Source organism: Vigna unguiculata, chromosome 7, assembly GCF_004118075.2.
Source record: "Vigna unguiculata cultivar IT97K-499-35 chromosome 7, ASM411807v1, whole genome shotgun sequence".
NCBI lineage: Eukaryota > Viridiplantae > Streptophyta > Magnoliopsida > Fabales > Fabaceae > Vigna > Vigna unguiculata.
The window spans coordinates 29,103,472-29,118,302 of NC_040285.1; the positions used below are offsets into that span (position 1 = coordinate 29,103,472).

Below are 14,831 nucleotides of genomic sequence, written 5' to 3' on the forward strand. Positions count from 1 at the left end.
TTGGACTTTAAACAAAATGAAACTATGAGTTTGTACTGTGATAATACGTCGGCTATAACAATTGCTCATAATCTGATGCAACACGATAGAACAAAGTATGTGGAGACTGATAGACTTTTCACCAAAGAGAAACTTGAAGCTGGAATAATTTCCTTTCCTTTTGTAAGATCAGAATTGTAGTTGGCTGATGTTCTCACTGAAGGAGTGTCAAGTAGAGTGTGTAATGAGTCTCTATTCAAGTTGAGAATGTGTGATATCCATGCACCAACTTGAGTGGGAGTGTTAAGATATGTCAAATATTGTATTAGCTATAATTTAGGCATTATTATCTTTTTGAGCAAATTTGTGCACTCATTCCTTTAATAGATGAGAAATTATAGCACTCTTGTATGTATATATATATGGTACCCTATTCTTTAAAATAATACATCAGAATTATTCTTTAAATATTTTCTATATATGATAGCATTCAACACTTCACTATTTCTATATCTATTGATTTATGAAATCATGTGTCAAATACAATAATGAAGAGTTGCGGGAAGAGGAGTAGGGAGTGAAGGGCATTGGCGATGTTGAGAGTTTAAAGATACCGAAAAATGATGGAATTATAATTTCATGAAAATTTTGAGATTGAAACTTTTTATGTGGGTTGTGTCTAGAATTGACATGAAAAATTGAAATTTTCTATACCAGTTGTATATATGCCTATTCCAAAATCGATATAAAAAATATTTTTTAACTGGTATATAAAGTTTTTGTTGCATTATCGAGTATTCCATTTTCCTTTATTACACTCAACATTATATGTTAAACATGTATTTAACTACATTCAATGTTAAACATATAGTTAAGTACGTTAAATATTCAAATGATCAATTGAATGTTCATGAATCAATTTTAGAAGACATTCAGTCATGTCCTCAAAATTTACACTATATTAATTTAAGGCATGATATGAGATGAATGAGATATGAAAATTTGATTGTGTGATTACTATATCATTTATTTTAATGGTAACTAAAGGCCAAAAATTAATTGGTGAAGAAAGTTAGATCAACATTAATGATAAGAATGTTGAAAGGGTGATGTTTGACCTAATCAATAAATACTCATTGTCACATCATAATCCTAGCTAAATCTTCCTTCCCAGTGGCGAGACACCATCCCTATTTGTTGTTTGATGTAATGCATAATGAATGCAGGGTTGATATCGCTATCTGCAACTTGTAAAACGGGTCAATTAGGCATTTGAATTCACTGAAATTGCAAAGTGGTCCCTGAATGTCACACCCACCCTCATAATACGGTACATAAAGCATTTATCATATACAAATTAAAAATTAATGATAATTTTCAAATGGTTGATAGAGAAAAGGAGAGTAAAAACTATATAATATGATAATTAGAAAAGGAGAGTAGAAAATAATATGATAATTAGAAAAGGAGATATGTTTAAAAGAGAAAAGGAGAGTAAAAAAAAATCCAAGCTATATAAGATTATACCAGTAAATATTGATAAGTAGAATAAAACGGACCATCCCAACCTTGTATATATGATAAGTATGATAAAACAAGCACTTGTGATAGATCACATTTTTGAAGAAAAAAAGGACTAAAAGCAAATAATGGAAAGTTGGTGAAGGTACACTACACCTACTCTATAGTGTAGAATAACGTAGGGGTGTGAGTGGAATGGCATGTTTCTACGTGGCAGATAGTACACCTCACATGAACATCTTCTGGTGACAGCTAATGCCATTCTAGGATGTTTGGCAACTTCAATTGGATTCTCCTCTTTCTCTAACGGCCACACACACCACCAAACCAAATTTTCTTTTTCCGTTTTCTAATCTACAACAGGTATGTTTCTTTTCAATTCTTTCTTAATTTTCAAAGTACCTTGTTTAATGTTTATCTTCTTGTGTTCTGTTAGATTCATATGTACAAGATGACGGTCTTCTCATATGCAATAGTTATGTTCAGCTTTGTATGATATAAAACGTATAAATTTCCTATTTTGGAAAGTGAATATCTTTTCTATTTCCTTTTTTTTTTCGATTACTTCTTTTCACGTGATTATAGGGTGTGCATGTGCATCACGTTCAATTTTTTATAACTATAAGTTTGTAATATTTGGTCTTATATGCAATGGATATGTATATAGAATTGACTGAATGAGCTTTGAGGCCTTGAACTTGATCACATCTAATCATTCACTTCTTCCCTGAACTTATTGATGTCCACCTGTAACGAAGAGAAGACAACACCAAGTTTGTACCTATCTTTGCTGTTCCTGCATTTTAAGCATTATAAATAGTAAGTTCACTCAAAACAATGTTTTAGAGTGCATAAAATCGTGTTGATAATGCATTCTTTGAGCTCTGCACATCACATAGATGATAACCGGAATTTAAGAGAATAGAAAAAGGAATATATGGGAATTTATTATATTAAAGAGTGAAAACATCAAGAGTTGATTGTATAGTATTTTATTTGGGAGGATTAGATTTTGCAAAAATGTTTGATGGCATCTATCTATATGCATGTGTTCGACATGCCTTGTTAGATGCATCTAAAAAATGACTTGAGTAACCTATAAATCAAGTAATTTGATGGCACACTTAGTGTTAAGGAGCTAGCTGTGTTGCTGTTCATACCCTACATACAATTTTTATTCAGATGATTACTTAAAAGGCGATCTTTGATCATTATAATATTGCAGGACCGTCATCTACTGAATGGTGAAGATGAGTTCAGAAAACAAGAAAATAAAACCAAAGACTGATTTTGAACTCGTTGTAAACTATACTAATCCACGCATTTGGAAAAATTTGAAAAATGATTCCGGTGCAGGTGCAAATGCAGCTTGTAAAATAGACAAGACATTTTCTTCCACCGATCCCTTGTCTGAAATAGTTTGGTCTCCAGATAAAGGTTTCAGTCTCAAATGTGTTGATTCAAGTTACACAAATAAAAAGGCCTCCATGTTTGGGGATTTTGAACCAAGCAGTATGGTTCTTGCTCTGCTCCAAAGCGTTACTGATGGAAGTTCTGCAACGGATAAACCAGTAAATGACGTTTTTGTAGAACCTATTGCAGTCATATGCTCAAACAATGATGTTTCCTCCGCAGATACTTCCTCTAGGCACCCATCAAGTGATTCAGTTTTAGTCATCCCCGACCATAAAACATGTGAAGGTGATAATGGTACAGGTAAAAATAACATCTACTGTGATTACTGTAGTGTAGGGGAAGGTGGATTTACAATAAATCTTTGAGTTCAAGTAAGCTTTAATGAAGGTGGAAAAATCTTGTGATCGTAATTATTTAAATAGTTGATTAATTGGAACTTCTCAATTTGTTTGGTTTACTTATTATCACTTTTTCCTGTAAACTACATTTGCTCAATCCCCCAGAACAATGATCTGGCAGGATTCGGTGATGATAACATGGAGAAAATGAACATTGAAATAGAAACACTTCAGTTGTCAAACGATCAGAAGGAGAATCTGATGAATGATTTGGAGAATAATCTTTGTGCTCAAGCTGACATTGGAACAGCTATAATATCTGAGGGAAAGGGAAATAAATCTACTTTTTCAGGTATGTGCTGTAATCATCACTTCTATGATACTCACAGGACTGGAATTTAGCCATTTTTGGAAACTTTTCTTACTCTTTCTCGGTACATGTTCTGCATTCTTGTTCTTCGTAAACAGATTATATCAATATTCCTGGATCATATAAAACAATTCTCATCATTCTGGCAGTTTTAAGTTTCTTTTGTGTTTAAAGGGTACAAGCTGAAACTTTTTGTTAAAGAAAATGCAAGTTCGTTCTTTTGTGCATCCCTGAAATATCACCTGCATCATGATTTTCCTACAGGTCAGATTGGCGGAAGGCCAATGCATAATTTATTACTTCAAACAGATGAACCTAAATGTGGCTTGGAAGAAAATCCTTCAATGAAACATTGCAATGGAGGCACGGAAACTGGTGTTCTCAACAAGGTAGTTGAAATAGAAGATGGATTATGTACTAGGGTTGAGCATGTAATCGAATGTAATGGTTCCGCTGCTCACGGAACAAGTTTAATATCTTCTGGCGTCAACCCTTTACCAAAACTCGAATCATCTGCGGAGAATGATTTGCAAACTTTCAACTGTGAGTCAAAATCCAATGAGAACAAAAACAAATCCACGGGAAATGAAATGATGGTGCTATGTAGTAAGAACCCTCCAATCATTACTTCTCCATGTAATAGCAGGATTCGTATGACAAGAAATGAAGGTAAGGAGAAGTCACTATCGGATCGAGATTCCAATGTCAGTTTACCAAAGGAGGATGACTTTCATTTGAATGTTGAAAGTTGCCGTAGTTCTGGGTTACTTTTGGCAGGTAAGAAGAGAAGCAACTTTCAGCAAGTGATAATTGGGAGTAAAAAACTAAAAAAGCAAATTCAAGAAACTTCATGTTCTAAATCCTGTGTTCAACCGGATAGCTCATTCATGAACTTGGTTTCAAACATGCTGAAAAGATGCTCACAATCAACTCAAGATGAGAACAAGTCTTTGGCTCTTAACCTCGAAAATCCTCATCACCATCTTCAACAGACCGATCAGAAACTTCTCACATGCAACAGGAGTCAAGATCCGAAGCTAAAAAATGCAGGGTTCAGATCCAATTTTCAGTCGGTGGCTGGTGCAAAATTTAAGAATGTTGGAGCAAGAAAATTTCAAGTAGGAGATGGTTCTAAAGATTTTGAGGTAGGAAATAAGGTACATGGAATAGATGTTGCTCCAATTACCTTCTATGCAGAGAACAATAGCCTTTACAGACAGTATTTTCCATCAAATAAACTTGAAGTATCCGAAAGGAGACTTCATACCAGTCCTATAAATTCTCTCAACAGTCATGAACACTGGGTAAATAACTCATTGGAGAATGAAAATTATTACAAGCTGGGGATAACTAAGGAGAAGGAAGGAATGGCATCACTACCACTACATTCACCCTCAACTGGACAAAAAAGAAATGATAATGAGAATGCTGAATCGAATGAACTGTATGAGAGAAGGGAAATCTGTCATAAAAGTGAAACTGTGGAAGGACTCTGGATAAATCGTTTTTTGCCAAAGTCAACTTCTCCCTCGATAGTTTTTGATCAGCTGAACGAGAGAGGTGATTCTGAAGACCATTCCACCTATAAACATATTTCTCTGACCAATAAAGAGGATTCCACTGTCCTTAAGGATAAGGGAAGTGAATATCAGTTTGCAAAGCATGAGTCGAACTCCATTACACCTTTCCCAGGATTGAGAGATTCAAGACCAATGGTGTCCATGTTTGCAAGAACATTAGGTGCCATCAAACAATGCCATAAAGAGTAATCTACCACAGATAAACATGTCTTTCTTCTGGTTACCAGAGGTCACCAACTTGTGATTTACTAAAGGTTACAGGAAATAATTCATGAACTTATAAAAATAGAAATAGATTTAGGAGAATTGGAGTATCTCATTGTCTATAAATTTCTATGTATTGTTGTTTTAATACTCCTTTTTCTCTTGTTTCTTTGGTGGCAAGTGTGATGAATAATGCTTTTCTCATCATGCTTGAAAATAATGCTACATTTATTAGAATCCCTGTACTTAGAAGAGTAGGGTCTGAAAAGTTTGATTGTGTAAATATCCATACATAGCAGCTTCAAGCAACATTTGGATAATTGTATAATAGCTTACACGGTGATATTGTAATCAAATAATATATTGAAGATTTTAACTTTAAGTCATTATGAACCAATTTTGTAATAATAAATAATTTATAAAATATTTAAGTTATTAATCGTTGGAACGAATAACTACCGTTATTGTATTTGATCATGTGCAAGGGAATATTTTTTTTTTTTCTCTGTGGATTCTAGAGATGTCAAAGGAACTTTTTAAGCAATATATCAAAGCAAATCCTCGGTCAACTCAATTTCTTCGATTGAAATATTGTGTCACGTGAACAAAACAATCGAAGTAAAAAATGAGGAATTGAAACATTAAAACAAGTCCGTGGTCAAGTCAATAATAATTTAATAATGTTTTATAGCTGGTGATGCCGAAGAATACGGTAAGGTCGAGTGAATTCGTAAACTTTCAGTGACTTGCAAAAGAAAATCTTAATGTTTAAAATATTTATTCTTTCACACATCATTTTTATGTGTTCCTAACTATAATGTGAAACTTTTTGTTCTCCACCATCATCATGCGTGGATGAGAACAACAGTAAAGTTAACTTTTGCTTTTTCTCGGCACATTCTGTCAATGGTCGTGTCTCAGAAAGTTCACGACCTAGTGGTGTTGCTTTATTGAGAACCAATTACGATTGTGTTCCTTTGTTTCCACTATTTGATTAGAAAAATTAGTTAATCATATCGTGATTTACATGAGCAGTTAATTCACTTTGCTGAGATTCCAACTGATGAAGATCCAGTGAAAAAAAAAAAAAAGCAAACTAAGGAAATGATAGATATCCGATTTGAAGGGGAATTATTTATAGCATTAAAGTTAAAAGCTGGACTGGAGTTTATTCTATCTTTTGTTGACAAAGTTTGTTTCATTTCTTTCTTATATAATTATAGTTGTGTGTGAAAGGAAGACGCTTAAAGTTAAAGGCGTTTCACCCAACCACCCAACATGGTCATCAAATCCAAGAAATTGCTGTGTTTGAAATGAAATTAAGTAGTGCAATTGTACCTTACTTTGAGCTGAAATTTATAATTTTGTACGTTGCTTGTGAATAAGACACTTTCACGTGGTTTCTTCTATATTGGCATTTCATAAAATATAAACTCAAACTTGCTTTCTAGAATTTTTTTGTTATGTTATGAGTAGTTGCTTGTATATTTGGAGGGAAGTTCCCCGAAGCTATAGTAAAGTCCTTTTAAATTAGTTATGTCATATTATTTATTAGTTTGACTCCTCTAAGTCCTAAAGTTTTTTTTTTTTTTTTCTTTTTTTGCTTAGCGACTTGCGTCCAATAGGTTTCTTTTTTTGTTATACGGAACTTTCATAAAAGCACTTGGTTGTTATGCTAACTCTGAAATATTAATAAAGTTTAAAAATTATTTTGGTTTTACATAAGGAATGAGTCTTGATATTAGTTTGTATTATTTATTTTCTGTTTATCATGATTATAAAATTTGAAAGTAGTGTTTTTTCCTATAAAATGAAGAAATATTAGTTTCAATTCTTATGAAAATTAGTTTTCATCCCATTAAAATTTGAACTAACTATATTATTTTTATTTTTAACATTCATTTATAATAAATAAATCATATTTATTTTAGAGACCTAAAATTAACAGCTAAAAGTATATCATTTAAGATTATAACAACCTTCCTTAAGCAATTAACGAGTGCTTTATAATGCTAGGGACTAAAATAATTAATTAATTCATACTAAAATAATTAATTCAGATCCTTTTCACAATAAAAATAAAAAAATTATAAAATCTAAAATTAATATTTCTAATTAATTAAAATTTTAAATATATGTAAGTGTACGACAATGATAATAATATAAAACAATTATAATGTAACATATTTTGTTATCTCATACTCATCTTTAAAGAAAAAAACTCATATTCTTATCCATGTACTCAAATTCAACTATATCAAATCTTTGTTTTAACCTCATCTCCACGAGATAACAAATATATATTCATATTCGCACTCTTATCCATTTTCTCACTATTTTCATATCAATTAATTAAATTATATAAAATAATATAAAAATTACGACAGTGACCATAATATTATCAAATATTCAATATCAAAATGGAATATTCTCGTTTCTTCAATCTCAAACATTTAGAAAACAATTATAATTGTGTATGTTTCAAATTATAATACCAATAAATTTTGATAAGAACCAAAACATTTATTAAACTTTTAAACATTAATGAAACTTAGTTGATAAATTTAAAAATATTTCTAAAAAATATAAACGGGAAAAAAATATTCAACTTGAAAAATATTTTAAATTTCTCTTAAATCAATTTTTAAAATTCTAATGAAATTTCTTTTTTATATACTATTAAAAGTTATAATACATCACTTGATCAAAATCACACAAACAATAAACATTAAACTAATAAAAATTTAAATTTAATATCAATATTTCATCTTTTAAACTTCAATATATGTTGGACGGTATAAAAAATATTCATTCCATTAAATTATTGTGTTATAGTAAATAAAATTTATTCATACAATTATAGTAATAAAATTACATTTATGATAATGAATTATAAATTAAAAATATTTATTAAAAAATATCAAAACAATATTTTATATGATAAATAAACAAGTAAAAAATTATCAAATGTGTGCCTTAAAAACAATTTGATAGACCATATAAATAAATATATAACTAATGGTAAGATAAGATGAGAAACACCTTAGAAATTTAAGAAAACTTTTCAAATATCAATTTAGTTGAACTCTTAGAAAGATAATGAAAATTGTTTTAGCGAAATAAAAGAGTCACTCAAATGAAATAACAAAAATGTTAATACTAAGAGAATAAAGAATATAATTTTTTTTATATTACCTAATAAACGAAAATGTTTATACTATTCAACACTTAAATTAAGAGTTAATCATTCTCACACATGAAAAAAAAACACAATAAATAAAAATATTAAAATGTGAGAAGTAAAAAATATTTAATTGACATATATTATTTGAACTTAATTGCATAACAATCCAAACAAATAGAAAAATAAAAATAAAAAGTGTGTAGTATATATATATATATATATATATATATATATATATATATATATATATATATATATATTAATAATTCAAATGAAAACGGGATGAATATAGGACGAATATGAGAACTAGAACGGATCGAATATGTACATACTCATCGTCATCTCCATATTCAATTGAAAAAATTGGATATTATTCATATTTATATTCAGTCAATACAAAAAAAAAAAAGACGATTAAGATGATACCCAAAGATACAAATTTATTTATCATCCATACCTCTATTTAGTACGAAAAGTTTATACTTCACCATTTATATTTATGATATCCAACACAATTTATATTTATCCTACTTTTTAAAATTATTTATGCGATTACTATTTCTTATATTTTCTTATTGTTTCTAGTACAATTTTTCACTATTATTACCATTATTTTAAAATAAAAATAATTAATAGAAAATAAGTAATCGATTAAATTTTATAAAAATAAAATTACTTTTAGTTTGAATTTTATAAATAAGGAGAGAAATAAGAAAGAAAACATAATCCAGAAAAAAAGAGATGGTGTGAAAGAGGAGTAGTTCCATCCACGACTTACTTTAAGAAACACTTTGGCTCTTCAGCTTTGAAACTTCTCCTTTTGTTTGTTTAATCTTCCCAATAATTTTTTGGAAATTCTGTTGCATCTATTGTAGTGGTTAGAACAAAAAGAAAGTGTTATCCTCTAAAAAAAAATAAAAGTGAAGAAAGCCACACCATTACCAAATTTATGTCTTGTGCAATGCCACTTATAAAGGAGAATCATAGACAACTATCTCATGAATTGGCCACCAACATCATCGTCATCATCTTATACCGTCACCAATGACATCATCTCACCTAATACACTTCTGCAATTCTATATGGATGTTTACATAATTTTTTAAGACAAATCATATAAAATATAATAAATTTCTCCTTAGGTAAAAAGTGAGTGGATCTCAAAAGATAACCAGTAAAATACTAGTTACTCAAATAACTGAGGGATGATGAATGAAATACAAACAAACATGTAAAGAAGAAGAAAGAATACGATGATGAAAACACTTGTATATCGAAATATTTTTGGATAAAATTTGTGATAAATACTAAATAAATATTTTAATAAATAAGTGTAAGCATTTAATTATTTTTTTATAATGGGACAAATACACATATACTTGTATTTTTTTTAAATAACTATTAATGAATTTTATTTGAATATTCTTTAAAATTCAAACGATTATGATTAAATCATTAGTAAAAAAGTAATAATTATTTAAAATTTGATTTAATATATTTTTTAATCAATAAAATTAAAATTATTTAATAAAAAATTTAACTTTTAAAAATTTATATTTTCATACAGCTCGTTTAAATTTATCAAATTTATATTAATATTTTATAGAGTAATTTAATTTAAATTGTACTTCAATATTAATTTTTTTATCTAAATTTATATTTGAAATATATTTTTTTAATAATTTTAATTAAAACTTAAAAAAGTTAATTACAAAAATATTGATGAATATTAATGGATACCTCGAATATAGAAAATAGTAATATTTTTCACGGATGTTGAATGAATAACAAACGAGTAAGAAAATGAATTATTTTAGATAGGATGAGTTGTGGTTGAACTATTTATATCCAAGTCAATTCATATTGTCATTTTTAAGAAAAAAACATAATTTGATCATATTCTATTTTTGGTCGGGCGTTCATGTTTTTCTCTTTCTTTTTTTCCTACTATTTTGTTCAACTTTCGTCCTCTCTTTACTTTTTTTTTCCGGAATATTTTCCTTTTACATAATCAGATAACTTATTTCACTGAGAAAAAAAAATCTTCATTTTGAAGAAAACCAAACCATTCATCATTTTGGACATGATTGAGTGTTTTTTGTTTAATCACTTTGTTACTCTCTCCTTGTTTAAGCATTTTTGGGTTTGTTTCTGTTGAGTGAGAATCTCGCACTGATCATGTTCTTTTCTATCCAAGACTAACAAACATTTGAAAATGACTCAACACTTTATTGATTTTTATTAACATTATGAATCTTAATAAAAAATTATAATAAAACAAGACTTACAAAAAAAAAAATCTGTTGACTTTTAATAAAATTAAATATTTACGTATCTTTAATATTTTTACAAAATATAAATAGTAGGTGAAATTTTCTTTGTAATAATTTTCTTTTAAGTTATTATTAAATATTAACTGGTTAAGCAAATTTGGCATTTATTAACAAATTTAAAAATAAAATTTAAAGATATATAAATATTGATAAAATAAAATAAAATCTCAGAAACTAAAAAAATAAGAGAGTGAAAGAATGTAGCAGTAGGATAAAATAAGGTATGTGAGGCACGAGAAAGATACTCTTAGTGCAAATCTTATGTATAGATGTTGCTGGAATTGCATTGTAATATTCTTATGCGTAAATCTTATATTCACTTCTACTTCTTGGGTATTTATTTTTGCTTTCATTCAATTGTTTGTGGTTTAATTTATGATTAATGATGACTTGATCACTCATTTATTTAACGCGTTTGGATTGAGTTGGGAAACCGATCTCAAACTGTGGTTCAATCAAATCATGATACTTGTACTTGTGCTTATTTAAGTAGCCAGATGAGATGCTGGAGGAGAGAGTCTCGCACATTAAAGCCATGATTCATTCTACCAGGAGTTAAAGAATCACACTGGGTTTGAAGTTCTTAGATTCTAGTATATCAGGAATGAACCTAGATCTAAATAGAAAGAGTACTCCCAGGACATTAAATGATTTGTAAAGTAGGTAAACAAAATGGTAGTGGTGTAGTAGAAAAAGATGAGATGAAATCAATTCATAATCCTTAATCCACTCAATCTATCTAATTACTATTATCTATTTTTACTTAAACTTTTTATCACAAACCAAAAACCCAAAAAATAAAACTACCAATATACTTGCTAAATTCTTGTAGATACGAGACTTGTTGAGACCACAATGTATCAGTACAGTTGTTTCGAAATGATTGTTGAGAAACCATCATGAATGCATTTTTTCCATCTTCATCAGAAGTCTTCCTCTTGAAAGAAGAATCAATTCTTTTACTCTTTATCGTAATTTTTCTAATATAAATTTATTACCTCTCACTTATTTAGAAAAAGATAAAATTTATTTTCACAAATCACAGTTATCATGTTGCAAAACATCATAAAACTCATACCACTTTAACTAAATAAGCAACACTATATTCATTAACAAGCAATTTTAGTGACTAAAAGTTGTTAGTCACTACAATGTTTTTAGTCACTAAAATGACCAATTTAGATAGTAATTTACAGAATAAAAAATTATTGATTACTAAAATAGTCACTATTATGAATAAAAAATTATAATTGATTTCTAAATTGGTTTCTAAAATTTAGCTATCAAGGTTTTGACTACAAAAAAAAATTAGTCACTACACATTAGTTACAAAGGATTTGGTTTTTAAATTAGCCTCTAATTAATTAATGACTAATTTAACGAGAAATTATAATTTTTTTATTCATAACTGTGACTATTCTAATAACAAATAATTTTTATAGTGTAAATTGTTAGCTTAATTGTTCACTGTGACTAACAACTTTTAACAATTAAAATTGATTGATAAGGCATGTTCATAGTATTTGTCTCTCTTTCTGCTTTTACACTTTGATGATGACTTAGTGTGTGAAAGAACCTTATAATTAGAGAGAGATAAATAATCAATTTTATTGATCAATGTTTTCATCAAATTAATTTTTATTTTATATTTATTTAATTTTTTATTATAACTATCCATAAAATAAAATTAATATAAAAAATAAAATAATATATTAATATAATTTTAAAATATGTATAAATATATAAAAAAATAAAATTAAAAGACTTTTGGGGAGTCTTGGCTTCCCTTAATCATAACTATGTTTTGTCCCTGTTTGACACATATTAGTTAATATTGAAGCAGAGATGTGTCAAAAACGTAAACAACTCAAATGTTATCATGAAATAACTAACATTAGAGCAAAAATATATCAAACAGGATAAACAATTCAAATCAAATCAAATCTTATCATAGAACAATTAATCTTGAAGCAGATATGTGTCAAACAATGTAAATATCTTAAATACTTCATGAAACGCATCTTGAAACGTCAACTTAATAAAATTTTGTTAAAATGACTAAATTCATATATTTATAAAATTTAGGGCTAAATTTGGTCAAAATTTTAAAAAATTAAGAGATAAAAACATATTTAACCCTAGAATATAAAATGTATTATATGTATTTATTTTATCTATTGTCCGAAACAAAGAATTTGGCAGAATTTTGTTTTAACTATTCATGCCGAATATTTATAAATACGAAAAAAAGAGTAGATTGCTGAAAGGAATATAAGAAATTAAGAGAAGGTTCCACACAGATAGCAAAGATCATATTCATTAATGAAAAGTTTTTTTGTCATAAGGAGTATTAATGGTAAGTTTATTACTTTCAAACTCCTATTCTTACAATTTTTTTCCAAATTGACAGAATTTATTTTGAGTGGAAGCTATTTCATCTTTCTTTATTTTCGTATTTTCTTTGTAGACAATTCACATTTTTTTTAATTTTTTTTTTCTTATCAGCTGTCGCATATTTTTTATCATTGTGATCTTCCTTCACTTTCACTCTTTTTTTTGTTTACTTTTCCGAACAAAGGGCAAGCACATATATGTGTTTGATTTAAGAAAAATAAATAATGAATTATTTTTTCCTTTCCATATTTTTGTTCTCTACTAAATTCACTCACCTTTTCGTCAAGTATTTTTTCATCTTGTTGCCTATCAACTTTCACGTCCGAAGCCGAAGTAAAGTTTACGAATATTTTCTCCCACTATTTTTTTTTTGATAAATGATAATTGGGGTATCAAAATTTAAATTTGACATTTGAAAAATATGAAATTTTATTTTATTACTAAATAGAAAAAGAGCGTGACATTTATGTCTTTTGTAAAATTATATTGTGAAAAATGATGTTTTTAAGAAAGATAAATTTAACATTAAATTTTAAAATTATTTTGTAATATTATATTTTTAAGAAAGATAAATTTAACATTAAATTTTAAAATTTAGAGGTAAATTTATAATTGTTTTATACTTATAAGCTAAATTAAATTTATCATCATCATTATTAGTTTAAATGTTACTACAGAAAAATTATTAAATAATTACTAATTTTAAAGATAAAAAATATAAAACCAATTTATAAATTAAAAATTATTACTATTTAAAATAGTATCTATTATAAAAAAAAATTATAATTAATTGATCGAACTAAATATCATAAACTAGTTTAAATGACTACTTTAAATTCCCCACCCCAAATAGTTTAACATTGAAACTTAGAAATCCATCAAATACAAACTCTCATTAAATTTTTATCTTGCTTAAGTTGTCAACTCATCTTAATAATAGTTTATTCTCCAAGGCATAAAGATGTCATATCATATATAGCAAAACTAAATAAATTACTCCTAAAACTCTAATCATCTGTAAACATGCAAAATATCAAAAATAAAATATTGATTTTGATGAACATCACCTTCTTATTTCATAAAATTTGTGATATCTCTAAACATTCACATAAAAAACCAGAAAATATTAAAAAAAAATACATGAAGTTGAAATAAAATTTATTTTACCATAAATTTTATATGCTTATAATTGATATTATCACTTTTTTATTTTTTTGTTAATTATAAAATAATTGTTAGGTTTATAGAGCGAGGATGTTTATTGGAGGATACAATACTAGGTATTGACATCACTCTCGACCTAAAATTTCTGTTCTTCTTAAATTTCTATTCTTCTTAAGCTTACCTGGAACCATTTACCAGAAAGACTTTCGATATAGGAACATGTACTCGTTTGAGTCGGTTTTAACCATTGGCTTTGATACCACTTGTTAAGTCTATAGAGCGAGAAAGTTTACTAGGGGATACAATACCAATGAGACCTGAGTTCAACCACATAAGACATTGATACCA

At 27.8% G+C, this 14,831-nt stretch overlaps 1 protein-coding gene across 6 annotated transcripts; it reads left to right on the top strand.

The window, feature by feature from the left end:
• The first annotated feature begins 1,672 nt into the window (after nucleotides 1-1,672).
• Nucleotides 1,673-5,790, top strand: LOC114189516. 6 transcript variants are annotated; one of them, XM_028078102.1, is made up of 5 exons: nucleotides 1,712-1,863; nucleotides 2,168-2,319; nucleotides 2,726-3,216; nucleotides 3,436-3,606; nucleotides 3,889-5,790. In XM_028078102.1, exons 3-5 carry the CDS (start codon nucleotides 2,742-2,744, stop codon nucleotides 5,391-5,393), a joined length of 2,151 nt encoding a protein of 716 aa, XP_027933903.1. In that variant the 5' UTR covers nucleotides 1,712-1,863; nucleotides 2,168-2,319; nucleotides 2,726-2,741; the 3' UTR covers nucleotides 5,394-5,790. The 6 variants fall into 6 exon arrangements, with proteins under 6 accessions (XP_027933901.1, XP_027933903.1, XP_027933905.1 ...); XM_028078100.1 differs by lacking the exon at nucleotides 2,168-2,319 and having other exon boundaries at nucleotides 1,673-1,863; XM_028078104.1 differs by lacking the exon at nucleotides 2,168-2,319 and having other exon boundaries at nucleotides 1,714-1,863; nucleotides 2,857-3,216.
• The last annotated feature ends 9,041 nt before the right edge of the window (nucleotides 5,791-14,831 follow it).